Here is a 27,834-nt window from a genome sequence, read left to right on the forward strand (position 1 = left end):
GTTATCCGTATATATACATCCGGGACATTCGGGACATCCGTGTTATATTGATAATCGGAGAAATGAAGAATAATCTGAGCATATAAAGCAACATCTTACGAACCTTCTAGAAAATCAATGTTAAAATGTGAAAATTAGTGTTAATAAAGTTTATTAAGCTTGTAAACTTATAAAAAAAGGTATTTAAAATTAACCCTAGCTCATTACGCTTCGGTCCAGTGGACCGCTGAAGGTTTTTCGGTTTTCTAATTCTCACATATGATAATTTTCTAGTTTCCTTATAATAAGTTCAGTTTAAATTCAAATCATTTTCTTGACCTGATATTATCACATAAACATCTTATTCAAATTCTTTATTTTCATATTTCTACACTACAAGCTTAAAAATATTAATTAGAATAAAAATGACAATGCGACAAAGTCGAGCGGTCTCACGGACCGGAGCGTGGCGAATTAAGGAACTCGAAAATAAGTGGCTAGCTAGGATTAAATTTATTAATTAAATCTTAAAGAATAAAATCCCTGTTTTTAAGGAGCAATTTCATTGTGCACTTTCGATTTGTAATGTAAGATCATGTGCGTGAATCACCTTGTGTATAAAATATTGTCATAGTCATAGAATATTCTTGGATCTCATAAACAATAAACATTTCGTAGGATTGAATCGCGAGATAGGAATGCGTCACGATCGATGTGAAATACATACCGATATATTTTATTAGTGTCTAAAATACAGGGAGGGACATTAAATATTGCCATATATTAGTAATCGTGTGTATAAATAAAATTTTATGAATATGCGCATGATTCATCATAAAACTTAAATGTTAAAAGACTTTAAAAACACTAGAGCTTAAAATATCTTAAAGTAATGAAAATATTTACACGATTTAATCTAACGATTTAATCTTGATTACTAAGTTTATTGTAAATTTGACCTTGAATAATTTTATTATATATCTTCTTTTGTTATCGTACTATCCATATGATCAAGCGACACGATAGTGCGCAACGCCAAGTATATATAAATCTCTTTTCATTAATACATTTATTTCATGTTTAGATAATACATATATATCTATATAGCACGTCTTTCATAGACTGTATTTGTGTTAGATAAAATAAAATTACATAAAAGATTAGTTAATATGATTACGGATGTTATATATTTGGTCTAGCAGCGTCAAAAGTTTCTTTTCTCGTTGAGTTGATTTCATTGTATACCCATTAGCTTGAAGTCAATAAATTAAGAAATATGAATATTTCTTTAATTTACTATGTAATAAACCTCAAATAGGCTCCAAAATAATTATTAAAAGTCACTTTAACAACATTTCAACAATATCGCTTTAACGTCATCCTTGACCTTTTGTTCTGCTTGGGATGTTGTTTCGAGTGATCGGTGGATCTGCAAAAATGCGGTAACACAACTGTTAGGTGAAAATAAAAAATGAAATACATGCAATTATCAAATATAGGTGGATCTACAAAAAATGCTAAACATTCTCATGTTATCAATTCGTATATTTAACGTCACGATTTAACGTATCGGATAAGAAAAGGTGGAACTGCGCGCTCATGAATTATTTTATCTCTTTTCGAAAGATACATAATTCAAGCGCCTGTGAAAAAATAGTAGGCATATACCAATGCGGCCGCACTATTGTCAGGTCAGGTCAGGTCAAGGCTAGCAGAACGATTCAGGACATTCGGAAAAAGGTAAATAAAACGAGAGCTTACATATAATATAAGTAAGCAGAAGGCGCGCGCGCGCATGGTTTTACTTATAATATAGATTTATATAAATATTAAGAAATGTAATATGTCAGAGAACGTGAGTGGTAAGAAGGTACTAAATATTACAAAAAATTTGTTTAATAAAATGAATTAGGAACGTATAATATGCGCTTAACGACAACTTAACTTAAACTGCCTAATTTCATCGCCCACTTGAGAAAAATAAAAAAAGATTATCGCGAATAGAACCGGTATTTATATACTCGATCTTATCTTAATTGGTTCTCGGAAAAATTTAAACTTGCTTCAGTTCAAAATACGATTTTTGCCTTCGTGTTACGTCAGTATTATCGATTTTTTTCGAATCTTAGAATGATACAATTATGTGCATCTTGCAAATAAGAAATAGTAATAAATCAATCGGCCGTACTGGTACTAATAATCATACAATAATAATCATGCAATAATTCAGACTTCTCTTTCTTAATGGAACGACAATGTTAGAATTATATTTTTTCCTTGTACTGTAAATTGATATATAAATCAATTTTTTCTAAATTTTATCATATACATATCCATAAATTGATAAAATGTCCTTCCTTTTTTATTGCCATGTATTAGTAAATGCACATATGTATAATGTATTAGTCTGTATCCTATATTTCTAACAAAAATGGTAATAACTGATTAAAATTTATGATTATTCACATATATTTTGTCAATCTATAACATTAATTATGCGTGTGACACATGTAAAAATTAATTTATTTCAACATATAGTATAAGGAAAAATTTATCATTTCTGATAATAATTCAATACATTTAAAGAGACAGAAGTTTTAGGGTTAAATCAGTGCTAAATCAGTATGTAACAGTTCCAAATAAAAATATCTTTCAAAATTTTAAAAACTACATCTAACTGCATCTACAAAAAAATACATCTAATAAACTCACATTTTCTAATTTAAAAAATAAATTTTATATACAAATTACGTGTATAAATGTAAAATTAATCGCATAAATATTTAAAATAATTTGTCAATTAAATTAAAGAATGTAGCTTCGAAAAAGAATTAAAGTATCTTAACACGTTATTTTAAATAAAAAAAAGAATTATAAAAACTTTTTCTAATCAGATATTTTCGGCTGTACAACATTTTTTCTTCAGTCATTATAGCTGCCTCTTTAAATATTTTTTGCTGCTACAACAATTTTTTATTTGCACGTGCGTTCTGTACTTGCAGTTTTTAACGAATTTGATACGATGAGTTTTGATTTCTCAGGACTTTTACAAATTTTTATCGATGAATTTATGGGGGTATTTGCTGTGTTTAATATCCTTAAGATCTTTATCTGAAAAACCGTGTGACATTGTCAGCTATTCTTCTATAATAGAATACGATTAAATATCATATTTAAGACAGTTTTTTATTAGGTTCCACGCTAAAGTTTTTGCTATTATTTGTGTTTGTTTGTAAAAACGTTTAAATATTCTTCAAGTATATAGTTCAAGTAAATCTGTGCAATTCAATTCTAAATTTTATTAATAGCGTAAATTGATTACGCGCTACATTGTATACATATTTTTCAAATTTTTGTACTAACTTTGCCTGCTGCCAAGAATATAGTAATACTGTTCCTTATAAAAAACAGCTATGGCTCTTCGTCATAATTTTTGTGAAGAAACGTGATAAATAGCATTTGAAAATTTTGTACAAAACTATTATTTCTATGTATTGCAAAATTATAATAAATGTTAAATTATAAAGGTATCTCTTTAATTAGTCTATTCTTTCTGCCGAGAAATTTTTCTGCAATTACAAGATTCTATTCATTTTCATACGTAATAAATTTTTTCTTTATATAATTACTGAATTTACGCTTAATTTAGAAATTACAGGAGATAAACAATAGTAAAAAGGAAGATTAAACGGCTTATTTTATCACGTAATAAATACTTGGACATAATTATATTACAAAAGTATATATATTCGTAGCTTTCTTAACTTCACAAATTTCAACAAGCGTTTTCTCTAATACGAATAAAAGTTAAATGATTTTTTTTTAAATAAAAATTAACTTTGTCTTTCTGTGCTGATTTAATCCTTTAATTCAATCTAGCATCCGCATTTATTTCCAATGTATTTACGTATTCGTTACATCGCGTACAATATGTATATATGTGCATAATCACCTAGTGCAAGTTTGCGTCTCTTGTGCACCGGAAATAGCATTGGCCTGTACGCGTATCTTATATTTACGTTAAACTGACCATGCAATCGTCTTGTTTACGAAGAGATAAGTAGTTTTTAGTTACGAATTTTGTGAATGAAAAATACGTTAATTATAATTAGTTCTCAAATAGTTGTAATATGTATATTAGATTGTAACGTTATGTTGTTGCGTTAAATGCACTATAAAACGAAAAGGCTACGATGATAAAAATAAAATCGTCGATATATAATGTTAACATATAATGTTTTAGACTTTTAGTTAATGATGTTGAATTTATTAACTGCCCCATTAATATGAATGATTGATATGCGACAAGATAAAGCACAAAAAATTGCGCATCCAGCATACTTTTTTATTAGTGACTTGCAAATCATGAGTAGAAATACGTAGATCGGTTGAAGCAGCCATGTGTAGTTATAGCTCATAAGCTTCTTAGACGCAAGCATTAATTTGCTCAATAGATAGTTAACTCTTGCACGCGAGAATCATGCTTGAAGTCTTCCTGTTTTTCTCCGTTTTCAGAAAATAGAGAGAACCGTGGTATCTATTCCTAATGTGTGGTATTTGTTAAAAACAAGATGACCACATTCGCACAATGTAGAATCTATTTCGATGCCTATTTATCCGAAATGGACATTTCGTACGATTTATTCATTAAAGATAGGAATTGATACAACAGAAAATGGGAATTACAAATTATTGTTTCGTTACGACAAAATACGTGGGATAACAGTTTTTTTTATATATAAAAGAATGCTTGAATTTAAATATATCTTTTATCAAATTTTCGAATTTTTAAATTTTCCAGATTTTTAAAATCACATATCGTATCGTATGTGTCAAAACGAAATTACTGATGCAATTCTTTAATTTATCGACTATTAATGAAACATCGTGAGTATAAAATGAATTGATTCCGAATGGAGCAATGTCGTAATATATGTAAATATAGATTGCGAACGAGTTGAGATATAACTTACTTGCCGAGACTAAAAATATATGTGTTCAAATTTCGTATAGTATAATTCTTTACATATTCTTCCTTAGCACTACAATATGTTTTGTATAGTTAAATTTTTATAATTAAAAATATTGTTGTGTATTTATTATAACCACTAATTAATAAAACCGAAATTTTGAATATTTATGTCAAATGTATATCAAAAACTATACGTGATCGTTGATCAAGACATGCAAATATTAATTAATATCCTCGATCACCTCTATAACCCAGCGGAGTGACATCAAATGACGTATTAATTCCGTTTCAATGATCTCTAATGTCAATAATACGTCACTCTTCTTCTTTCGATAAATGGCACCTGCCTCTTGTCAGAGATCAATACGGCCAGTAATAATACGTCATTAAGACATTTATTTAGATGTCATATCCTGCTACCTGGCGACATACAAAGGTGATCAAGATCAAGATCAAAAGCGTATGTCTTAGTGTAAATAATCAATATTATTTTATTATTATACTGTAAATCCTAAATAAAGTTATTAAAAATTGAATTTCTATTTAAGAAATAAACTGTTTTCAAATCCCCCGAACATGCGTAACTAATGGAGGATTCACACTGCGTCCAATGTCCGATTACGTACGACGTCCGATATCCAATAGAAGAGTTCGTTTTCTAGAAACTCTAGAGAAACTCTCACAGTCTCTAGAAAACGAACTCTTCTATTGGACATCGGACGCAGTGTAAATCCTCCATAAGGCAGTACCAATGACGTATATACGTCATTAAGTACCACGCATACGATGGAATCGTACATACCTTCTGCCAAATCGTCATTAAAATTTTTAAAGCTGAACTTCTCTCACAGTTCATCTTTTCTCTTATTTTTCTTTTTACGTTGGAAAGCAAACGTTAGCACGTTAGAGGCAACTTTTTCTTATCAATGCTCATTATCTTCTTTTTGCTGTTTTTGCTGACAACGAATTAAGTGTTTAAACACAGACTTCTGTATACTAGCTGTTTAGAGGTTGTTTAGACTGCACCATGGACGTAGATCTGAACGGAGCTTAAAGTATTCCTTTAGATGGGAGAAGTGAAACTTTGAGGGGTAAGGGGAAAATCCATTGGAACCATCTTGATTGATCAGATTTTGCATGTACGACATATCTATATTTTAATGTTCCGTTGACGTAATTTTAACCATAGTTTTAATTGCTGCGATTCAAAGTTATTGTATTCCGTAATTAAAGATAGTGGAAGCGTAAATATAAAGTAAACCACATACCTTGTAATTAACCGTCACTACCATTTTAACTGATCAATTAAGATTCTTATTTTTCCCTTCAAGCTTAAACCCCACAGAAATATGTTCAGTCCAGCGAGAATACTAAAGGCACAATTGCTTATTTACTTGACTCCACCTAAAAAACGAGATGTTATATATTCAGGTGTTGGAAAAAGAAAAGGAAAACTCAAGTGCGAGTAGAAATGAATTTATCAGATCCATTCGTTTAACAGACTTACAATCAGTAGATTCGTTCCTTAATACTTTCATTTTTTGTATTTGGTTTCTTGTTCTTTTTTTCTCCGCAAGGTCTATACACCTGGACTATCTGGAGAGTGCAAGATGCCAAGGTGCAAGCTGTGCAAGTAAAAGAAAAAGAAGTAGTCCACTCATGGTGGAAGAATCAACTGAGTCTACTAATGTGTCGTGTCGTAATAGCGAAGTTTGTGGAGCGGGAGAACGTTCTCGTTCTGATTTCAATATCGGCCATCGGATCGGAGATCGGAGCGTTCCGAAATTCATCGAAAGACAGCGGGGAAACCTTACCGCTTACCGTCCGCGAACGTTACGTCGGGTACAAATTGGCACGGATGCGTGTCGCTTTCGACATGCAACGGCTCGTATCGTATTTTTACCGTGCGTGGTGTTGCGCGACACGGCCGACACGATCGCGATATTCGCGATGCACTCGATCGTGAAGTGTCGTGAACGCTTGCGGAGGGTGGCGACGGCGCACGGCGCACCGGGCACACGACCACGCACGACACGGCACGATCAGGATTACGTGATTCTAACCAATCTAACCTCAGTCGAGTTGGAGCCGTGAGACGTTGGCGCTTGGCGCTTGGCGCATCCTTGACGTGACGACAGCGTAGTAGCGCCGTAGCGGTAGTAGTAGTTGACAGGTATCAGCTGTTCCAGTAAATAAACCGCCGCGCGTCGACGATGGACGACGTCGAGGATGTCGAGGATGTCGCGCGGGCCGACCAAACGTCCGACGAGGACGTCAGCGAGTCGGACGACGGCAGCGAGTACTCGTCGCGTAGCGAAGGTGACTTGAATTGGTACGTTATGTCGGATTCGATTCTCCTGAGCATCTTCCAGTACCTGTCGCCGAGGGAGCTGATGACCGCGGGCGCGGTGTGTCGATCGTGGTACAGGGTGTCGCGCGACGAGTTCCTGTGGAAGTATCTATTTTATCGGACGTACAAGATAGATCCGGATGTCGGCATCGTGCCAGGTACGTCCCGCCACGAGCCACGAGCCACGAGCCACGAGTGTATTCGCGGCATCGTATTCACGCTTCTTCACGATCCGCGATCGTAAATAACATTATCCGCCGGATATTGCATTAGAAAGTATAAATTTATACCGCTTACTTTCCGAGAAGATCGATTCAAGCTCGGAGCAAAGCTGCTAGATTCAACTGAATCGGATAACGATTCTACATATGGCAAATGAGAAAGCAATAATAGTAGAAGATAATAACAAAGCAGTATAATAATATAAAGAGAGTGATATGCGTCGAATAACATTGAGTAAATTCAAATAAGTTTTGTAATAAATTTATCGTAAATTTCTAATTATTGAGATTAGTAGCAATGTTCATTGTCCGCGAGATTGTCCTTTCTTATTAATCTTATTAACAATAATGTACATATAATTTTTATATCTTTCAAGGGGTTTTTCTAATATTCTAGAAAAACTTTTTATGTACATAGAGAAATCTCACATTAATTAATTTATTTATTTCCATATGTATATACATATTTTATCAATATGTCTTATATTCATTATTTTTTTTTGCAGGAAAAACCTCCTGGTTGGGAGAATTCAAACGTTTGGCATATCACACTCCATTAATAGAAACTGAAGTTCTTAAAGAACATTCGCATCAGGTCTTACACGTGAGCTTTTCTCACAATGGCAAAATGTTTGCAACCTGTTCAAAAGATGGATATATTCTTGTAAGCTTGTCTCTCATCTTGCAGTTATTATTTTCTCTCATGCTACAATTTACATTTGTCACTCGCATGCTTTTGTTTCAGGTATGGCAAAGTCAGTATCCTGTTACCATAAAATATTTGCATGATATGAAGACATTTAGTTGGAAGTACACACAATTTTCCCAGTTTAATTGTACAGATACGTTGCTTCTTGTGTCTGGTGTCCATTTTGGTACACCCCACAGTACTTCGGGAGAAATAGCAGTATTCAGAGTAGCACGTAAGTGCAAACAAGAGATTAAGATCTTATACGTATCAATAAAATAAAGATTATACGATGCAGACAGATAAATCTTAAACGGGGAATCAACAAAATTATCTGATGATACAAATTTTGATAAAAGAAATCAATTATCTTGGTCAAATAAATGCTTATATGTGTTTTCTGTTTATTTGTAGCTGGCTTTGACCTTCAATGTAGAGTAGTGAATAAGCCGTATGACATATTTGGTACATGGTACAGTGAACGTTACCTTTTGAGTGGAAATCTGCATTGGTTGGCACATTTGGTCAGTACTAGCGTAGTTTGGCTCAATAAGGCAAACCAGGAATCAGCTAGCGAACATGTGCCCATTATGACGCAGCTCTTTAGGTAAAGTAACAACTCGGTATATCTTTTTAATCAACCAATTTAACTTCCTGTTAGAAACGTAAGCAAACTTTTTTAAATGGATTGTAATATTTTTTTTATAATGTAATGATTTTCAGATTCTATAATGGAAATGCTTCCTCGATTAGGGCAATTATGGTTGCAAATTGTTTAGCACCTGCTCCAGCTGAATCCACCGAACAACAGAGCCAACCATCTTCCTCGAACACAAAGGAAGAAAAAGGAAACCCACCGAGTCACAAGGATTTGTTGTCGCCTTCGGGCGAGTCTAATAGCTCGCAGAATCAGGAGGAGCCGGTATACTACATTACGTCATCGAGAATACAGTATGAATTTCTTTTTTAATGTATATATAACTTGTATCATATAACTCTTATTAGCAATTAACATTATATATAAACACATGATAGATATAGTAAATTAGAGGGTGCATTTTCGAATTGGAGAAAACTTGGTGATGGTTTTGAATATGCTAGTCCTATACAGTACAATCAGGAATATAGGCAGGTTGAGATGCAAAAGAAGGCGCATAGCGAAAGCGATAGCGAAAGTGAGAATCCACAGTGGGAAGAAGAAAGCGAGTCTGGAGGTAGGAAAATTACATGCGTAATGCATGGCAATAAGAAACTGTAACCGGTCATTCTAATCACTGTAGGACATGATGAAAAAAAAGTGTTTACAGAATCTTCAATAACCGAAGAATGTGATACAGACGAGTTAGCCAATAATCCTGAGAAACTTCTTATTTTTACAACTGGCTCAAAAACATATACTCCGCATAAAGTTGGCTTTAAGAGGATCAAATTAGTCACTTTTCCACGAAGATTGGATCCAGGACCGTCGCTGCGCGAGAGAATAGCGCAACAAAAGAGGGAACGAGAGAGACAGAATACTCCGCCGATGGAAGATTGGTTAAATTATGAATCTGTGGCGGACAAATTCGATAAAATAGATCATCTAATTGATCTTCATGGTCATATTATTGGAATGGGACTTTCTCCCGATCATAGGTCAGTTATCGACGTCGATATGTAAGGTGAAGTGAAACATGAGATGTGTACAACTCATTATGCATGTCTCCAGGTATCTTTATGTAAATACAAGGCCGTGGCCGAAGGGTTACGTTATTACCAATCCTTTACAACCACCGCCAATAGCTCAAGAAATTGATATCCATGTGATCGACTTGGTAACGTTAAAACAAGTTGGCACGATGTTAAGAGCCCACAAAGCATATACGCCTAATAACGAATGTTTCTTTATATTTCTGGATGTATGTAACGAATACGTAGCGAGGTAATTATTACGCTTGTATTTAATTTGTTACTTTAAATTGATATAAAATCTTATGTTCACAATATAAAACATTGTTATAAAATATCTTTGTTTGCAGTGGTGCGGAAGATAAACATGGTTACTTATGGGATAGACATTATGGAATTTGCTTAGCAAAGTTTCCCCACAGTGATGTAGTCAATTCAGTAGCTTTTAATCCACGCGATCCTGAGATGTTAGTTACAACCAGTGACGACTATACAGTTAAAATATGGCGGAGTCGAGCTATGGTGAAGGCTTTAGATTTAGATGAAAAGTCCTATCGTAGGGGGATGGAAGTGCGAAAGAGACATAAGTTTCAGAAAAGTGGTACTAACATTGACTGACTAAAAACTATTAAATTTCCGATTTAAACATTTATTTTTACAAGATCTTAGAGATATATTTTGCACTTAAGTTATACTATACAAAATCGTCCAGAATTATTAATACTATTATTGCGTAAAAGCACAAATATAATGAGAATATATTTTTTGATTATCTGGAATTATACAAATGCATATGCAGACTTTCATTTCTTGATAATATAATACAGAATCTCATTAGATGAGTGCTTCTATTTTGGAAAAAAAAAGTAAAAATGACTAAGAATGTTGTTAAGAAAATGAATATCATAAAAATATATTGTTGACGTGTCTGTTACAATGCAAAATCAGAAAATATCTAACGAAAGATTAAAAAATTATATAATTCACTTAAAGATTACTACAAAACTATTTTTTAATTTTCAAAACTCACAAATTAATATTAGAGTAGTGTGATCTGTTTGTTTATTTCTACCAACGTAGATTAACTTTAATCTCGGTGTAACTTACTTTTTATCTTTTTCTAATTCTTAGAATTAAAAGATAAAAAGTAAGTTAAACCGATATTAAAGTTAATCTACGTTGGTAGAAATGGAAATTAATGATCAAAAATTGTCCTATTCCATATGGCATATTGTATATACATTGATTATTTCTCAAGATATTTTTAAATATCTCAAATATGTCAGCTTAAAATTTATCCACAGTCTATATATGTATATTGGAGCTAGTTTTAAATTTTATCTCAACGAAATTTAAAATTGAAACTCAATGAAAGTGTGCAATGAATATTAAGTTTCTTTCTGGTTATAATTCTTTTCACGTATGACCTAATAACGGATTCTCTTATTTATTCTGTTTGGTTTTTATGTATATTTGAAATATTTACAAATTTCATTTACCTACGCTTAGATAGAGGAAACAAGGAATAGATGTAAATGTACATTAGTTTCTATCTTTTTTTGTCTTTAACATATGTAATGCGACATAATTAATTATAATTATAATTGTACGACAATACATGCCGTAATTTGTAATACATTATTTCATTTTTTTGAGCTTGTATTATAGAGTAATTGCATTATAAGATTATAAATGTAATAAATCTCTCAAACAAAAATTAAATTTCGACATATTCCTAATCTTTGTATCAGAAAATGATTTCAAACTTGGTCTAGTAATAATGAAATTTATGAACTAATCCTATCGTAATTAAAATTGTTGATACAAGTCACAAAATAACAATACATTCATATTTTTCTAGCGCATAAAATCTAGATCTCTATTAGATTAGTAAATAACAAATGGTACTAAGAAAATCGGAGATAAACATATAAGGAATGATAAAGTTATTTTCCAAAGACTGTGTTGAGTAATTTACTATTCGCAAGATATTATGACTTGTGTAACAATTAACAATATGAACAACACTTTATAATCTTCCGTGCGACACTGTTAAAGCACTGTAATATAAATATATGTACTAGCGCAAAATCATACTTAAAGTTTGTGTACCTAAAACGACAACGCAACATTATATTATCTACGTTATATTTTGATATATTTTCTCGATTATTGTATGCTTTATATAATATTATTACTCACCTAAAGTCCATCATCTTTTTCTGTATGACACTGACTCGTGAAATAGCATAAAGGAATTTATTTTCCATTTAAGGAAAAGTTGTCAATAAGCATAAAAACACTTATGTTGAACCTGTTGCAATCGGTTCTGTAAGAAGAAAACATGAGATAAGGATGTGTTAACAGATACAAATGCATACTTAATTTACTATGAAAAGTTTACCAGGATGTGATGACATTCCTTCTCGCGCAGGATCACCAGCTTTAGGTAAGACTTTCTTATGAGCATCCTTATGTCCATGACAATGTTCGCATTCATCATCGCTATCTTCAGAGCTACTTTCACCGAAAGTTTTTGGTTTCTCATAAATACAACAACCTGTAAATAAAACATCGTGTGTAATTAACTCTTTCTGCCAAACAAACTTAAAAGATTGCACGAAGATAATAAATAAATACCTACATTTTGATTTCTTTTTATTTAGATTTTCATTATCTACAGTTCCCTGAGTCCATTGGACTTTTTTATTCGATTTCGGCTTTCGCAGACGTAATCGTACAGTAGGTACATCCTATAAAAAATTGACAATTTTAATAACGTAATAAAATTCATTTATAAAAAATCATTAATCACATTTTAAATTATAAGTAGTAATTATTGAACAGATATTTATTATAATAAACATAATAAAAAAATATGTTAATGTAAAACTGGAGGTACACACAAATAACATTTACAAGTTTTTATTCATTACTATTTATTGTAACGTAATATATCTTCAAATTTTTAAATATGTGATATATATTATATGTGACATATATTATATATATATACACAATATGATAAAATACAAATCTTGAAATATATAATATACACATAATATAATACAATAATCTTATACACGCATTATTATCAAAACTACTTTCTAAAAACTTTGTTTTACTATAAAATTTGATTAATATTAAATATTGTAAGATTTGTTATCTGAATTTTATATAAAAGTACATAAAACTAATGTATAAAAGTGAACTACTTTTTAAAAGCATTAGGAAAAGTTTTAATAAAGCAGGCTCATATTTATTTAATAAAATCGAGATTTCTCATCTGTCTGCTGTATATAGATAGAAAGGGACTCTCTCATGTTGATTAATTATCGTACGACTTTTTGTGTTATTAAATTGTCTATTTTATCATCAGAATAGTTTAATATATTTCTTAAAACTTCCAATGTATGTTGTCCTAATGTCGGTGGTGGGGATCGCACTATATTGGTAGCGTAGCTATATGTTACAGGTGGTCCAACAAGTTTTACTTTGCCTGTAATCGGATGATCCACTTCTTGAACCAACTTTATGTGTTTTACATGGGGATCGTCGAATACCTGAAAATTACACGCTAAGTTCAAGAAAATGAAATTTATTACGTTGTTAATAACGCATCGAGGTCAGTTCAGATTGATTAATTCACCTCTCTTATATCATTTACTGCTCCATAAGGAAACGAAGCCCCTTCAAATATTATAGACCATTCCTGATTTGTCTTCTTTTTAAGTGCATCTCTAAGAATTTGAAGCAGCTCCGTTCTGTTTTTAACTCTAGCTATGTTACTCTGAAACTTGTTGTCAGTGGCGAGTTCTGGTATTTGTAATCTTTTGACTAATTCGAGAAATTGCGCGTCGGTTCCTGCCCCGATCGCCATGTATCCATTTTTTGTGGGAAAGGCTTCATAAGGAACTATGCTCTCGTGTTCAGATCCCCATCTCGTCGCCTCCTTATTTCCATTCAAGTAATTTGAAGCAATGTTTATCAGACTCGCGACTTGAGTCGACAAGAGATCGCACTGTATCCATTGGCCTCTGTTGGTCTTGGACCTTTGTAGTAAAGCTGCCATAATCGCTCCGTGAGCGTAGAGACCTGTCGCCAGATCGGTCATCGCTACGCCGAGCTTGCACGGTGGTCCGTCTTTGGGCCCGGTGATGTGTAAGAGGCCGCCTAACGAAGCGGCGATGACATCGTAACCGGGTCTATTTGCGTACGGGCCATGGAATCCGTAACCGGTCAAGGAGCAATATATTAGACGCGGTGCTATCTTGGCCATATCCTCGTATCCTAAGCCCATGCCGTTCAGCTTTCCCGGCACGTAATTTTCCATCAGGATGTCGCACATCTGCGCCAGCTCGTAAATGATATCTTTACCCTTCTTCAAGTCGACGCAAACGCTCTTTTTGTTTCTGTTGACGCTCATGAAGTAAGTCGACTCTTGCGTTCCTCGGAAGAACGGCGGGCCCCATTTGCGCGATTCGTCCCCGCCGTCGGGTCGTTCGATTTTCAAGATCTCCGCGCCTAGATCACCCAGGATCATCGTGCAGTAAGGACCGGCCACGATCCGCGTCAGATCCAAAACTCGTATCCCGTTTAGCGGCGAACGACTGTCTTCAGGGTCTTCGACTTCGACGGCCGTGCAAAGTTCACGTCCGCAGCTCTTCGGATTGCGTACACTCGAGTTTCGCCCGCAAGTCGCGAGTACTCCACCGACTCCACGTATCATGTCGACAGTTTCTAAAACGAGGCTGGAAACGCTGGAAACTGTTACGTGCCGGACCGGACGCGCGACGTATTATTTTAAAACGTAGAGACACTGACTTTTACTTAAAGGCTAATCTCGCGACTCGCACGTTAGGTACTTGTCAAGTATAATCGTAAACCTTAATTTGCTTCCTGTTTTTTGCTCTTAACCTCTTTGCGACTATCTCGTATTTCGCAATTCCATCGCGACTCGCGTAACGTGATGTTTCTAGTCTCTTCTGAAGTTCGTAAATTTTTATCTTGGGCGACAGAGAATAAAAAACATCGCGTTACGCGACGGAATTGCGAAATACGAGATAGTCGCAAAGAGGTTAAGAGCAAAAAACAGGAAGCAAATTAAGGTTTACGATTATACTTGACAAGTAATAACGTGCGAGTCGAAGCTTATTCGCTACGAGTTACAGTTAAAAATTCAAACAGCTCAAGATCTTTACTTATTGAAAAAGAACTTTGTTAGATAATAACCATAATATAAGAATTGACCTATAAAAAGAAAAACTAAAACCTAGAATTATTAGAAACAATAAAAACAGGGTAACGAAGATAAAAGCACAATTCAAACATACCCAGTTATATGAGCAATAGGCGTTGGCACCTAGATCTTTTTCTTTTTAAAATATAAAAGATTGCAACGCAGATTACGAGATAAAGGCTTAATAGGATATTGTATATTAGGCACTGTTTGCTGAAAAACTATTTGAGAGAATGAATAAGATGTTTGAAAGGCTTTGAAAATATTAGAAGTCTTCAATATCCTAAGATAACAATTGCGGATTGTGGCACGTAACAGAACGCGTAACCTCGTCGCAGTTATACCGATATGAGTGATATGACGCGGCGGTTTCTGCGAACGTCTAAAAAAGGATTGCGGCGAGACGCGAGTCGCACGTCGGGCTGTCAGATAAATGACGTGAGTGACAAGAGTTGTATGTTGTATGCACGACCTACTGCCGCGACGATGCACCTCAGCTTTCAACCCCTCCGATAAACTCTTATCTCGCGTCAAGGCCAAAAACACCTCGTGACACCTCGTGACGTTTCGGGCCCTACGACAAGTCGCGACAAATATACGTAAATACCTGCGTTCCGGAATCGCTGACGTCCGCCTCGGAGATTGTTTCCGTTTGCGTCTGCGAAGCCGCTTGCTCCGACATCGTTCTCTCCATGTGTCGCGGTTGACGCGCGATATCTTCGAGCGCAAAGGACACGCACGATATCGATATCGCCGCATCAAACGTAACCTCCTACGCGCAACGCGCAACCCTGCCCAGTCTGCCCGGGCTCGGGGCTGCCCTGATGCCCTCCCCATAGTCCCCATTGCCGCAGTGCTGCCAAATTGGCAGTGTCAAAATATTTTTTTTCCTTTTATGGTCAAATAGGCTCTATTGAACCTTTTTTCCCGCTCTTTTTTCGCCGTCTTATTTTTTAGTAGAATTTCGAATTTTTTGCCAAGTCAATTTTCAATTTCAATTTTTTAAAGCCCTCTGAACAAAGGCTTTAAAGTTTTTTTGCGGCACAATTTTCCACACATGTCCTTTAATGCTCACGGCCGGGACACCAATGGGAAATGCATACGTCTCATTTTTTTTCTCCGATGTCTAATTGCATATCTATCTCTTATTTTAAGTATAGAAAATATGATATAACGTAGCTATAGTGTACCAAAGAACAGACTTCAATATTCACAATTTAGATTTTAGAGCATTATTTGCAATTTTATATGCTGCATATTTTTTTTATGTTTTGATTACTTAACGTCTCAAGTTTATATATAAAGTGCGTTTTAGATTCCCAACATTGACGTCCGGAAAATGTATTGTTAGAAATTCCGAAAATAGTTCTATATAAATCTCAAATAAACTATATGATCTATTGCCGTGAACATACTCTAAAACTGATCTCATTTATGTTTAATATCAATATCTTATGCTTTTTAATAGTAATATGTTAATATTACTATCAAAAGTATCAAACATCAATTTCTTAAACAATTTAATAAACTGATCGCATTTTTACGTGTCTTCGGGAAGATTAAAAAGAATTATTTCCATCTGCTGGGGGATGTAAAAAGAACATATACGAAATAAAATATTGGATTATGTAGATATAAATATATTCATTTCAAGAACGTTGTGTGCCAGATGTTACAATCTCCATTTTTTAGCTGTTAATTTAATCCCAGGGTGTTGGTGTAGAAATCATGGTGATTCGCCCGTGAATTGCTTGTACTAATTCCTACATTATATTTAATCCAGCTGTAAAACAAATACATATTTAGCTGTGTTAGATCCCTTGTGTCTACATCGTAATGCATCAAAGACACGGATATATATTTACTTTCTTGAAACCAATATCGGCTGCATATTCCCTGAAGCATTGTCGGCAGATGTTCAGGCCATATTTGCGAATAAGTCCATGTCTGTTTGCACAGGCGCGGCTGCAACAAAATCGATTTTATTCAGATCGCACAATACATACATTTGCACACCTAACGCTACGGTCCATTTTGATGTTACAAGTGCTTCGAAGCGTTCTTTTTCTTCTTCTTTCTCCATTGAAAGAAAGGAGAAGAAGAATGCTTCGAAGCATTTGTAGCATCAAATGGACCACAGCCTAATACATATAATATAATAATCATGTAATAAACATCATCTTGATTCGAGATTGATATATTTATCTGCAATTATTTTATTTTCTGCATTTAAAACATTTTGGAGCCAAAAAAGAAAAATAAACAATTTTAGTTTAACCAAAATGGATATTCAATATTTTTTTTTTATATCTCTCCGGTTGGTGAGAACTGAAGCGTCTTCAACTTTCCGTTAGATTATATAGTCCATTTATTGTATTTAATCCACTATACAACTATAATCTTCTAAATCTAAATTATTCTTCGTGTCTTTTCATTCGACAATGTGCATTTTTGAGGTTAGACTGCTTGTAGTTTGCACAGGCGATAGTAATATTAATAATTAACGACGATACATACATATATACCACAATTATTTCGAATTTTAATTATTACATCAAATATTTCGCTTTAAATCGAGTTTTCGTGATTGATACTATGCGGCGACGTTCGGAATGACGCCATACGAACGTCCTACGGGATCGATCACTTTATTCTCCGTTATTTATCGAGCGAAAGTACTTAATTGCTAATAAAAGTTGGCGAGAACGAGAAGAGCGTTATACTAACCAGGACCTAGATCCTTGACCGTATTTTCGTGGATGTGAGTACCAAATATTTTGAAAACCCATGTTCGCACGTGTCACTACGTTTCTCCTGCGACGAACTCACGAACGTGAAAGACAGGAAATTGCAGGAAATGAAAACGAGGAATGTGGCAGAAGAATCGATGAAACAGAGCGAACTCCACCATGCGGCAACTTTTAGAAATCCAATGACCGCGTTCAGCAGACACAACTGTTGAGTTCGTCTTATCAACACTCTGCGTTGATTGGTTGGTTCTAAAAGTAAGAGCCAATCACGTTCGACTGCTACTGAGCGGCTTGGTCTGCTGAACGCGCCCAATCTGACCTAACCTTCATGCCCGGTCACGTGAGCACGTTTCGTAAACGGAAGGCGTTTATTTAAATGCATATAAATTTTCTACGTTTTTTTTTTTTCACTTACATCAATGACACGGGAAATATAATGTTATAAGATTCAGATTTTAATATAATGTTATAATGTTAAGATTTTATTGTAGAACGAGTATATTGTATATCAATAACACAAGATGTTTATAAAATTACTATGTATTTTTTAAATACATCGATTTTAAAGAAATATTAATATACTGGTAACATTTATGTAAATTTATACATTAAAAATGTACAAATTATTTTTGCATTTACTTACATTTAATATTATATTTCATTTAGACTTTTTAAAATATTGTATAATAAATATGGAATTTAATTTTCAAAAGAAACGTGTATTTATTGCAATTTCTCGCATGAAATTCATTATTCATTAGAGAGAATATATTATCATTATTATGAGAATATTAATTCATTATTAGAGAGACTATTATTAATAGAGAGAAATTTTATTAGATATTGGAGAGAGAAACTCTCTTGTCAGAAAATTTCATAGATCCTAAACTAAATATGAAATATTTAAAATTTGCAGATATTGATGAAGCACACGTGGATTTTTTTCGGATTTGAGTCTTTTGTAACATGTAAAAAATCTATTTATAATTTTTAAATAATGATTTTGGAATAAACGTCGTAATTCGTTGTGTCCTGAAGAGATTGTAGCTCCTCATTGTAGTTGTAAAGAGAAACCGGTTTTTCAATGACTCTCCCACGTGGAAGGCTGTTGGTGGAGCAGGGATAAGTTACAACGGTACATACTTTCACATGATGTGCATTTCAAAAGCAAACTCGTTGCGGACTGAACGATTGAGTTAATTCTAGTCCCGCTTGAATCAAAATACTACTATGTCAAACGAAAAGAAGCGTGGAAAAGAGCAGGATAAAAAGGTACGAAATGCACAAATTATTTAGAAACTATTTTTGTACTACGATGTACTATAATAACGATTTGATATTTAGGTCAATGCTGTAGGACAGTAACTAAAAATTTTAATCAATTCTATTTTGTTATTTGAAGATATTTGAAGATATTTTAACGTTTACTAAAATTATTATTAGTAGAATAAAGTATTAAATTTTATTTTTCCCTCGCTTTATCTTTAATTAGATTTAAGAAAGTTCTAACTGAGATAATACTATTACAGAGAACACAATGTGCCATGGAAAGACATATCATGAATCTGAAGGTGAAGACAGTGCTGAAAATTATTTTATCTTCTATAGTGGGTCCTCTGATTCTTTACGGCATATTTTTCGTATATCTGCGTTATCAAATACACTTAAGGCATCTGATCGAGAGACCGATAATAATAAACGAGGTTCGACCAAAATTCTGGATCTACGCCAAGAGCAACAACACCGGTTATCTGAAACATGTGTATGCAGTGCTCCAACGACTCGGCTTCCAGGAGGGCAATAACGAATCTGACTGGGATCTATTGTGGGCCCACGATTATCCGTTTCGTGTGTTGTCCGCGAGCTTGAATAAATTGCAACAGCATCAGCGAGTCAATCATTTCCCTGGTTGCGGCTACATCACGAATAAGGTTGAACTGTCGACGTCGCGTGGCGGCCGGTACATCCCGGCGGCGTTCAAGATGCCCGAGGACCGGAACACCTTCCTCGATTATGCTAAATTGAATCCAGCAAAGCGGTTCGTACAAAAGTTAAATGATCACCGGGGCATTCGCATTTGCAGTAGCAGTGACGCAAACTTCACCGCCGGGACATTCATCCAGGAGTTCATCGAGCGGCCGTTTCTTGTGAATGGTTATAAGTTCGACATAGGCGTGTACACCGTCATCACGTCTGTAGATCCGCTGCGGGTGTACATTTATAAGGGCGACGTGCTATTTCGCTTTTGTCCAGTAAAATATTATCCATTCGACCCGAAGATTTTGGATAAGTACGTGGTTGGCGATGATTATCTGCCGATTTGGAACGTGCCATCTTTGAAGAGATACTATGCCGAACTCGGACACTCGATGAAGGACTCATTCGACGCATACGTCAGGGAGCAAGGAAAAAATCCAGCGGAAATGTGGGACCGGGTGTATGACGCTATTCGGGAGGTCGCTCTGATGAAGGAGGCGCAGATCAGAGAGGTCTCCAAGCGTTTCGGCAACGGCAGAAATTTCTTCGAGCTTGTGAGATTCGACTTGGTTCTTGACGAGGATCTGAATGTCTACATGATGGAAGCGAATATGTCGCCGAATCTGTCCTCTGCGCATTATCCTCCGAATCAGTTACTCTATGAACAGGTCATATTCAATACATTCGCGCTAGTCGGTATCGCCAAGAGGACTAGAAAAGAATCCTTGAAAATAAGGTAAGTAGCACAAAGATCGATATCAAGATTTCAAGAAGTATAAATATTTCTAATAATGTAACTCTAGCCACCTAAAAAATACACAGTAGAATTATTTATATAGAATACATTTATATTATTGGTGTATCAATGTTATAGTAATAAAAAGGAGGAAGAGATGGAAATAGCGAACAAGAATATCGTAGTGTTGCCAGAACTCTGTAAAAAATGCGACAATGACTGCTTTCGCGTAGAATGCCAATTGTGCCGACCCTGCTTCACGTCGGAAACAAAACTCATTTTGACGCAGAGTTATCTTGAACATCAGAACCGGATGGATTTTCAAAGAATTTTCCCGCCGCCGATAGTAAGTCATGGTTTTTTTTTCGTATAATCAGTTGTCTAAATTCTAATCGGATGTATTTTTTATAGACGAGGGATATGATGCTGAAGAATTACACACTGAGAAATCAATTACTTATTAGATGGTACCAAGGAAAATGCGAATTAGACAAGACATGGTGCAGTTGATCATGAAATCAAAAGTATATCGCGAATCCTATGCAATATTTATTTCAAGTATATAAAACTGTATATATAATGTATAAACAAGTAGAAACACTATGATATGAAAATTGTTCAGCATATACATGTAAAGTAAAAACGCGCGAATATTGAAGTTAATAATATTAGTACCTACTGTTCTAGTTGTACATTGTACATATAGAATATAAAAGACCATAAAAAGAGATTTATTGCAATAAAATTATATGCTGGAGCAGCGTATTATGTGATGAACGAAAATATATTTTATATTCGTGTAATGTATACCAAATGAGAATGTACAAAAATGTTTCATATAAATTCAGAATTAAAAAAACCGGTTGCTCTCTGTTGACGAAGTTCCTTTAGTCTTACGTCCTTTTTTGACTTTTGGTTCAGGCGCGTTTGGATTGACGCCTTTATAAAAATTTTGGAGCAACCTCATGGCCTCCTCTCCTTTAACGTTTCCACGTATCACTATTTTCGGATCGTAAAACTTTGGTACTTCGAGAACACTGACGCAACCGCCAAATCGGTCATTCGCACAACCGTACACAATACTGCGTACTTGTAGTTGAAGCAATGCCGACACACACATTATGCACGGCTCTACCGTGACAATTACATCTAAATTATGAAACACCGTTTCGTAATCCAGATGTTTCTCCGTACAGAACTTTAAGACTTGGTCGATGCAATTTATCTCGGCATGACGAGTTGCATTACAAGTTTCATTTACTGTATTATTGCCCGTTGCAATCACTTCGTTATTATATATAAATAAACAACCAACCGGGACTTCACCGGCTCTCAAAGATTCTTCAGCTTTTTGTAACGCAATATCCATCCACGCCAAAATATCCATAATAAGTACTATTAAATATACTATATGGCGAGTTTGAGATATTTTTAAAAATCAATACAATAAGAAAGTTATTTTTTTTTTATAAAACTCAATTCATTCGTGAATTATTCTCTATAAAAAATATAAATGTTATCTTAAACGAAATAAACGAAAAAATCTATCGTCTGAAGTTTATATCTTTAAAAATAATTGTACCTTGCGCAAGAGAAAGTTTAAACAGTAGTACTTGCTTTTTCAAAGTATTTAAGTAATTTCAATTCGTTTAGTCGTTGCATAGCCATTTCATTCCAATTTTGATTACCTACAGCTCTTGGACTGGGGTGTCGCAGGACCATTACCTAAAAAACCCGTTTATGAGTGAGCATAAATTTTGTGTGTATGTATTATGATTACTATTAAAATAACTTGCATACTTTACCTGTACTGAAAGACCTCCAGTCTGGACCGCAATCTGTGCTCTTTTTTCAGCGTAGTTGCCAATGCCAACAACGATCTCTGCTTTCAGGAGTTGTATTATATCTATCAGGGATTTGTCGCATAGCTCATGTAAAATCCTTTGTCCTTCGCCCTGCAAAATACAGATAGTTCAGCATAAGAAAAAAGGAACAGAACAGGATAAATATTGCCTTTATTTCCGCAGGGGTGATGTTCCTAGCTCTGCCATCCATGAATGCGAATGGGCAGTAATTGTGCATGTATGCATATCGGAAAAAGTTCTCGGGACTTTCACACAAGTCTCGGAAGAGGCCCCACAACCTTAGTCCGCTGATCTCGCTGCGTGTACATTGGAATCCTATCACCTTTCGATCGGGATGTTCCTTCGAGGGTTTGCCAACGGGACCAGAGATTTTGAGCCAATCCTTCACCATATTTATTTCTCCGAATGGCACCCCGGTTTGCGACATGCCCCATGGTCCAGGATTCATACCAACGAACAAAATCTTTTTTGTACCCGTACAGTACTTGCGTACATACATGGCATGCGTTTCAAATGCATACTCAAGCGGATTGTAAATATATTCGATGGACGATGGAAAAGAAACCTGTCGCAATTTGGTACAAAGCTCCTGTTCAATCGATAACAATCTATCGGAGATAGATGTAGATGTTGCAGACGTGTGCTCAACTGCATTTCCACTTTCTCCTGTATTAGAAGAATGAGCAGGTACTAGAGAGGTATGCTCAGTTGTATCTTCTTTTGCTTCTGTATCAGAAACAGGTGCAGGCATTGCAGATGTACGTTTCTTTTCTCCATTTTCATCTGCATCTTGTTTAATTCCCAAAGTCGTTTGTATTTGGCTCATATAATCTACGACATTTGAATTTGATCGTTTGAGTTTTCTTTCGCTTGGCAAATCGTCGCTTTTTGCTCTGGTTCTCTTCGCACGAGGCATAATTATTCACGAGAGTCTGATGGAGCTATATAAGCTCAAGAGAGAATTATTTAAATATTATTTAAAAATTATACTCAAGTTGCAGTACATACAACTCACAATGTACATATGTACTGGCTGTACAAATTAATGTATTATTAATTTAAAGACATATATAAAGCACAACTCCAACGTTTCTTCAAGGTGTGGATATACGATATATCAATAAGAAAACTATGTTCAGCCTTCGAGATAAAACGATAACAGTAACTGCACAATTCTTTTTTCGTAACTTAATCTGATCAGATTAAAACTGATAAACATCACCGATTAAGTGCAAGAAACCTTACTCGTGTGCCTCATGTCTCGTGTGTAAGAATGCAGTTCCAATATCTTTCTCTCTCTCTCTCTCATCGCGTCGTTTCGTTTAGCCTGCGAAACGCATCCAAATTTTCCGAAAATATTTTCCGTTACGCAGGTATACAAGGAAGTCTTTACTCACCTGTGTTATCCTGTCATGGTCATGAATACTGAATAGTATGTATGTATGTATGTACATACGCATACATTGGAATACACACGTCGCAGTTTGCACCTTCTGTATCTCGTTTTTCCCGCCTTTCGAAATCTTGCTACACTAGTTTAGAGTTTATCTTTTTTACTCCACATGGAAGGAAAAAGATAAACTCTGAACTAGTGCAGCCAGTTCAGCAATGGAAAACTTACCCTAGATACGCATCCGACATCCATCTCAGTTTGAGTGCAGGAAGTGTAGTAGTGTATGTACGAAGGTACATTTAAAAAACGGAACGAACGGCCGAACTGGCCGAAGGCGAACGGCACGAATCACGTCCACGTGGTTCTAGCCGTATGAGCTATGATACATAGCGCAATTGTTATTACAGTTAGATAATATCTATTTAATAATATCACTTCTATCAGAGTTTCTCTCTGCTTCTATTACAATTTTTGAAAAAATTAAAATTATTGTTTATTTATTATGTAAACAATAAAACAATAGAAAGTATCAATGTATCAAGAACTTATCTTTTCTGACAAAATTTGTTTATTTCTAAAAAGTTTCTGTGTTTTGTTACTCCGATCCCCAATCCTGCGCATCAAATATCCTTTATACATAAAGAGTTGTGTAGAGTGTAGAATAGTTTGCATATACATGAAAAAACTAATTGCGGGCGCTACTCATAATCTGATCGTTTAAACACGATTTTGAAATACTAAATGATCATTGTATATTGGTTGAATGAGATCTTAAGATGACTTAATAAAGCCTACTGACTATTAAAGCAGCCGACTTAAATCGATTTGAAACATAAAATCGGAATAAATACTGCACTGCGTAATCCATAATTAAAGACGTCGTACTGCTATGTTTTTTAAATTCTAAATAATGATTGGGGCTGATTTCGGCGATTGTGAGAATACGTTTTACAATTCTGCAAATTCATGAATAGACTTTAATTTACATTCGTAGTATTTCGTACACATAATTTATAAATGTGTGTGTGTGTGTGTGTGTGTGTGTGTGTGTATGTTTATATGGGCAGATTCCAGAAATGGCGTCCGATAGACGAGGTACTCAGTTAAAACGGAAATTGGTTGATACTGCGAGCGACTCGGATAATGAAACAGAAAGTGAGTGTGTGCAGTTTTGCATGATGAAGTATTATTAGTGATTTAAATTAATACGTTCTAGATGCATTGCGGCTTTAATAAAATACAAGAAAGTGCTGTTTACACACAATTTGAGGTTAAATGACGTTTGCCATGATTTTCCTTGCCTTTACAAGAATTTTTATAATAGTATACTTAATATTTTATGGTCGTCGATATATACTTGATACGTGAAAAAGTAAAACAACCGATAGTGTCACATATTTACTCTGTGTTTACATATTTATAACATCATCGTAGTTCAAAATATAACCTAAGATATCTCACAGGTGTATTTTTTTCTGTTGCAGGGAATGCAAAGCATGTGAAAACGAAATCAGAGGCACCACGACTGTGTCCGTACTTGGATACGATTAATCGGCAATTTTTGGATTTTGATTTTGAAAAATTATGCTCTGTATCACTGTCCAGGATCAATGTATACGCTTGTCTGGTTTGCGGCAAATACTTTCAAGGCAGGGGAACTAATACCCACGCTTACACACATAGCGTGGCAGAGAGTCATCATGTCTTTCTTAATTTACACACACTCAAATTTTATTGTTTACCAGATAATTACGAGATAGTGGGTAAGTAAACCTATATTTTGTTTTTGTGTCTTTGTTCTTCAGCGACTAAAATGTGATTTCAATTTCAATTGTTTATTAGATTCGTCCTTGGATGATATCAAATATGTGTTAAATCCAACTTTCGACAAAATGCAAATAGCCCAATTAGACAAGAGCGATAAACAGTCTAGAGCAATCGACGGCTCTATGTATTCGCCGGGAATAGTAGGGATGAATAACATAAAAGCGAATGATTACTGCAACGTCATTTTACAAGTAATTTATAATTAAATAAATATTTGTTGATATCGATATTCTGTGCATTTTGTGATGTCGATATTTTATAGGCGCTTTCGCACGTGACACCTCTGAGAGATTTCTTTTTAAGAGAGTCTAACTATTTCCATGTAAGGAGACCACCTGGTGATTCGTCGTATCTTTTGGTACAAAGGTTTGGAGAGCTTATGCGCAAATTATGGAACCCACGTAATTTCAAAGCGCACGTAAGTCCTCATGAAATGCTGCAAGCGGTAGTTTTGTGGAGTAAAAAGAGATTTCAGTTCACGGAGCAAGGTGCGTAGCGGAATTTATCAACTACTTTTCGATATATTTAAACTCTATTGTTTTTACTTTTTACCAATGAGTCACTGTTTAGGCGATCCGGTGGATTTTTTATCATGGTTCTTAAATGCTCTCCATCTGGCGTTAAACGGTACAAAGAAGCGTGATTCTAGCATAATTTATAAAACATTTTTGGGTCATATGCGGATATATACGCGGAAGATTCCGCCGTTGGAATTAGAAGAGAGCCAAAGAAGCGAATTGTTGAACACGGTGGAGTATGGCGAGACTGTGACGGAAAGTCCATTTTTATATCTCACTTGCGACCTTCCGCCACCTCCATTATTTAAAGATCAATTTACGGAGAATATTATTCCACAGGTCGGTATTCTATCCAGGAATATTGACCACGTAAATAGAATGTAGAAAAAGAATTAAAATTCACCTTTTATTCACCCAGGTAAATCTGTACACGCTTTTGAACAAATTTAACGCCGTCACTGAGAAAGAATATAAAACTTACAAGGAAAATTTCATGAAAAGATTTGAGATTACCGAACTGCCACCATATCTCATACTTTACATAAAAGTAAGTCTTGCATGTGCTATTAGGATGGATATATTTTGCATTATCTGATAATTTTTTATTGGTTTCAGAGATTCACAAAAAATACATTTTTTGTTGAAAAAAATCCAACAATTGTGAATTTCCCCGTTAAGTGAGTATATATGATCTTTTTTGCTTTATGTACTTTTATATATTAAAAAAATTCGTTAACAATGTTTCAGTTATAAATCCTGGTTATGTTATATTGCAGAAATGTCGATTTCGGAGATATTTTAACACCGGAAGTAAAAGCCAAGCATCCATATACAACGTACGATCTAGTAGCCAATATAGTACACGATGGTGAACCTGGTCAAGGAACGTATAGAGTCCATATTTTGCATAGAGCCACTGGTCAATGGTACGAATTGCAAGATTTGCACGTCACTCAAATTTTGCCCCAAATGATCACTCTCACCGAAGCATATATACAGGTGAATAAATGGAGAGAGCACTTGCTTTTTTTTTGCAATTTACGATATTTAAATAACCATTTATACTTTCTTTTTACAGATTTATGAATTAAAGAAAGACGCGCACATGGAAAACGGAGATAATAAAAATAAGAAAACTATGTGATACGCTTAAAGCTCGAAAATATGAAAATAAAAATTTACATTTTATCTACGCAGACTTTACCTTAATTTTTTGATATTTCCATAATAAACTCGCAATTTTTTTGTTACTTTCATTTTTCTCAATTGTCTCCATTATCATGTCTATTACATACAGATAATCCTCGACGGTGAATTTCTTTATCTGAATCGTTATTTATTAATAAATTTTCTCTTAATAATAATTTATTAACAAATTAAATTATTACAATTACATGTTCAATTTCTCAATATTAAAAGAATCTTGCTTTTAATTTTGTAATAATAAAGGTTACATATACGAGTTACATGTACGGTAAATAACCTTAAAATCATTAATATTATTTTACATTATGAAAATGTTCAGCTCACAATTGTAGTACATAAAAGATTGCATTTTTCCTTTTGTAAAATTCAAATAGAGACGTTCGCTTGGCTCGTGGTTTGAATTGCGGCCGAGCGGCGCCGAGCGGCGCCGAGCGGTGTCGAGCGA

At 34.6% G+C, this 27,834-nt stretch overlaps 8 protein-coding genes and 1 long non-coding RNA gene across 22 annotated transcripts; 3 read left to right on the plus strand and 6 right to left on the minus strand.

Moving 5' to 3' along the window:
* Positions 1 to 1,029: 1,029 nt before the first annotated feature.
* On the minus strand, positions 1,030 to 6,881 carry LOC139773037 (uncharacterized). 3 transcript variants are annotated; one of them, XR_011718245.1, is made up of 6 exons: positions 6,766 to 6,881; positions 6,459 to 6,576; positions 6,220 to 6,355; positions 5,754 to 5,990; positions 5,194 to 5,371; positions 1,030 to 1,408 (listed from the first exon to the last, which is right to left on the minus strand). It is a non-coding gene; the product is annotated as an uncharacterized lncRNA (long non-coding RNA). The 3 variants fall into 3 exon arrangements; XR_011718244.1 differs by lacking the exon at positions 6,766 to 6,881 and having other exon boundaries at positions 6,459 to 6,597; XR_011718246.1 differs by lacking the exon at positions 6,766 to 6,881 and having other exon boundaries at positions 5,754 to 6,012; positions 6,459 to 6,597.
* A 283-nt stretch (positions 6,882 to 7,164) lies between these two features.
* Positions 7,165 to 12,523, plus strand: Fbw5 (F-box and WD repeat domain containing 5). 2 transcript variants are annotated; one of them, XM_071707205.1, is made up of 9 exons: positions 7,165 to 7,459; positions 8,029 to 8,186; positions 8,268 to 8,445; positions 8,625 to 8,817; positions 8,934 to 9,161; positions 9,246 to 9,424; positions 9,509 to 9,845; positions 9,919 to 10,131; positions 10,229 to 12,523. In XM_071707205.1, exons 1-9 carry the CDS (start codon positions 7,165 to 7,167, stop codon positions 10,494 to 10,496), a joined length of 2,049 nt encoding a protein of 682 aa, XP_071563306.1. In that variant the 3' UTR covers positions 10,497 to 12,523. The 2 variants fall into 2 exon arrangements, with proteins under 2 accessions (XP_071563306.1, XP_071563307.1); XM_071707206.1 differs by having other exon boundaries at positions 9,518 to 9,845.
* On the minus strand, positions 10,507 to 15,932 carry LOC139773033 (E3 ubiquitin-protein ligase PPP1R11-like). 2 transcript variants are annotated; one of them, XR_011718243.1, is made up of 5 exons: positions 15,725 to 15,932; positions 12,523 to 12,631; positions 12,283 to 12,438; positions 12,081 to 12,207; positions 10,507 to 11,990 (listed from the first exon to the last, which is right to left on the minus strand). XR_011718243.1 is itself a non-coding variant. In XM_071707220.1 (4 exons), exons 1-4 carry the CDS (start codon positions 15,809 to 15,811, stop codon positions 12,182 to 12,184), a joined length of 378 nt encoding a protein of 125 aa, XP_071563321.1. In that variant the 5' UTR covers positions 15,812 to 15,932; the 3' UTR covers positions 12,079 to 12,181. The 2 variants fall into 2 exon arrangements, 1 of the variants encoding a protein (XP_071563321.1); XM_071707220.1 differs by lacking the exon at positions 10,507 to 11,990 and having other exon boundaries at positions 12,079 to 12,207.
* LOC139773029 (succinyl-CoA:glutarate CoA-transferase) lies at positions 12,801 to 15,710 on the minus strand. Of its 4 annotated transcripts, none has more exons than XM_071707213.1 (3): positions 15,212 to 15,710; positions 13,528 to 14,618; positions 12,801 to 13,441 (listed from the first exon to the last, which is right to left on the minus strand). In XM_071707213.1, exons 2-3 carry the CDS (start codon positions 14,605 to 14,607, stop codon positions 13,211 to 13,213), a joined length of 1,311 nt encoding a protein of 436 aa, XP_071563314.1. In that variant the 5' UTR covers positions 14,608 to 14,618; positions 15,212 to 15,710; the 3' UTR covers positions 12,801 to 13,210. The 4 variants fall into 4 exon arrangements, with proteins under 4 accessions (XP_071563314.1, XP_071563313.1, XP_071563312.1 ...); XM_071707212.1 differs by having other exon boundaries at positions 13,528 to 14,629; XM_071707211.1 differs by having other exon boundaries at positions 13,528 to 14,645.
* On the plus strand, positions 15,445 to 21,919 carry Ttll15 (tubulin tyrosine ligase-like 15). Of its 3 annotated transcripts, none has more exons than XM_071707207.1 (5): positions 15,445 to 15,555; positions 18,784 to 19,139; positions 19,397 to 20,580; positions 20,719 to 20,926; positions 20,992 to 21,919. In XM_071707207.1, the coding sequence occupies exons 2-5, from the start codon at positions 19,098 to 19,100 to the stop codon at positions 21,088 to 21,090; spliced, it is 1,533 nt and encodes a 510-aa protein (XP_071563308.1). In that variant the 5' UTR covers positions 15,445 to 15,555; positions 18,784 to 19,097; the 3' UTR covers positions 21,091 to 21,919. The 3 variants fall into 3 exon arrangements, with proteins under 3 accessions (XP_071563308.1, XP_071563310.1, XP_071563311.1); XM_071707209.1 differs by having other exon boundaries at positions 15,466 to 15,555; positions 18,906 to 19,139; XM_071707210.1 differs by having other exon boundaries at positions 15,493 to 15,555; positions 18,928 to 19,139.
* On the minus strand, positions 16,735 to 18,004 carry Rps29 (ribosomal protein S29). The gene is made up of 3 exons (XM_071707222.1): positions 17,845 to 18,004; positions 16,983 to 17,082; positions 16,735 to 16,900 (listed from the first exon to the last, which is right to left on the minus strand). Exons 1-3 carry the CDS (start codon positions 17,904 to 17,906, stop codon positions 16,892 to 16,894), a joined length of 171 nt encoding a protein of 56 aa, XP_071563323.1. The 5' UTR covers positions 17,907 to 18,004; the 3' UTR covers positions 16,735 to 16,891.
* LOC139773032 (tRNA-specific adenosine deaminase 2) lies at positions 21,110 to 21,967 on the minus strand. The gene has a single exon (XM_071707219.1). It carries the CDS (start codon positions 21,965 to 21,967, stop codon positions 21,431 to 21,433), a length of 537 nt encoding a protein of 178 aa, XP_071563320.1. The 3' UTR covers positions 21,110 to 21,430.
* A 55-nt stretch (positions 21,968 to 22,022) lies between these two features.
* Smug (Single-strand-selective monofunctional uracil-DNA glycosylase) lies at positions 22,023 to 24,068 on the minus strand. Of its 4 annotated transcripts, none has more exons than XM_071707217.1 (4): positions 22,594 to 23,829; positions 22,386 to 22,535; positions 22,198 to 22,305; positions 22,023 to 22,078 (listed from the first exon to the last, which is right to left on the minus strand). In XM_071707217.1, exons 1-4 carry the CDS (start codon positions 23,359 to 23,361, stop codon positions 22,061 to 22,063), a joined length of 1,044 nt encoding a protein of 347 aa, XP_071563318.1. In that variant the 5' UTR covers positions 23,362 to 23,829; the 3' UTR covers positions 22,023 to 22,060. The 4 variants fall into 4 exon arrangements, with proteins under 4 accessions (XP_071563318.1, XP_071563317.1, XP_071563316.1 ...); XM_071707216.1 differs by having other exon boundaries at positions 22,163 to 22,305; XM_071707215.1 differs by lacking the exon at positions 22,023 to 22,078 and adding an exon at positions 23,843 to 24,068 and having other exon boundaries at positions 22,126 to 22,305; positions 22,594 to 23,772.
* Positions 24,069 to 24,873: 805 nt separating this feature from the next.
* Positions 24,874 to 27,375, plus strand: Usp39 (ubiquitin specific protease 39). Of its 2 annotated transcripts, XM_071707224.1 has the most exons (9): positions 24,874 to 24,993; positions 25,323 to 25,601; positions 25,681 to 25,856; positions 25,928 to 26,153; positions 26,236 to 26,522; positions 26,602 to 26,730; positions 26,799 to 26,860; positions 26,960 to 27,182; positions 27,262 to 27,375. In XM_071707224.1, exons 1-9 carry the CDS (start codon positions 24,915 to 24,917, stop codon positions 27,325 to 27,327), a joined length of 1,527 nt encoding a protein of 508 aa, XP_071563325.1. In that variant the 5' UTR covers positions 24,874 to 24,914; the 3' UTR covers positions 27,328 to 27,375. The 2 variants fall into 2 exon arrangements, with proteins under 2 accessions (XP_071563325.1, XP_071563326.1); XM_071707225.1 differs by lacking the exon at positions 27,262 to 27,375 and having other exon boundaries at positions 26,931 to 27,136.
* The last annotated feature ends 459 nt before the right edge of the window (positions 27,376 to 27,834 follow it).

Source organism: Temnothorax nylanderi, unplaced genomic scaffold, assembly GCF_030848795.1.
Source record: "Temnothorax nylanderi isolate EJ_2023f unplaced genomic scaffold, tnyl_v1.0 TNYL_tig0056_pilon, whole genome shotgun sequence".
Taxonomy (NCBI): Eukaryota; Metazoa; Arthropoda; class Insecta; order Hymenoptera; family Formicidae; genus Temnothorax; species Temnothorax nylanderi.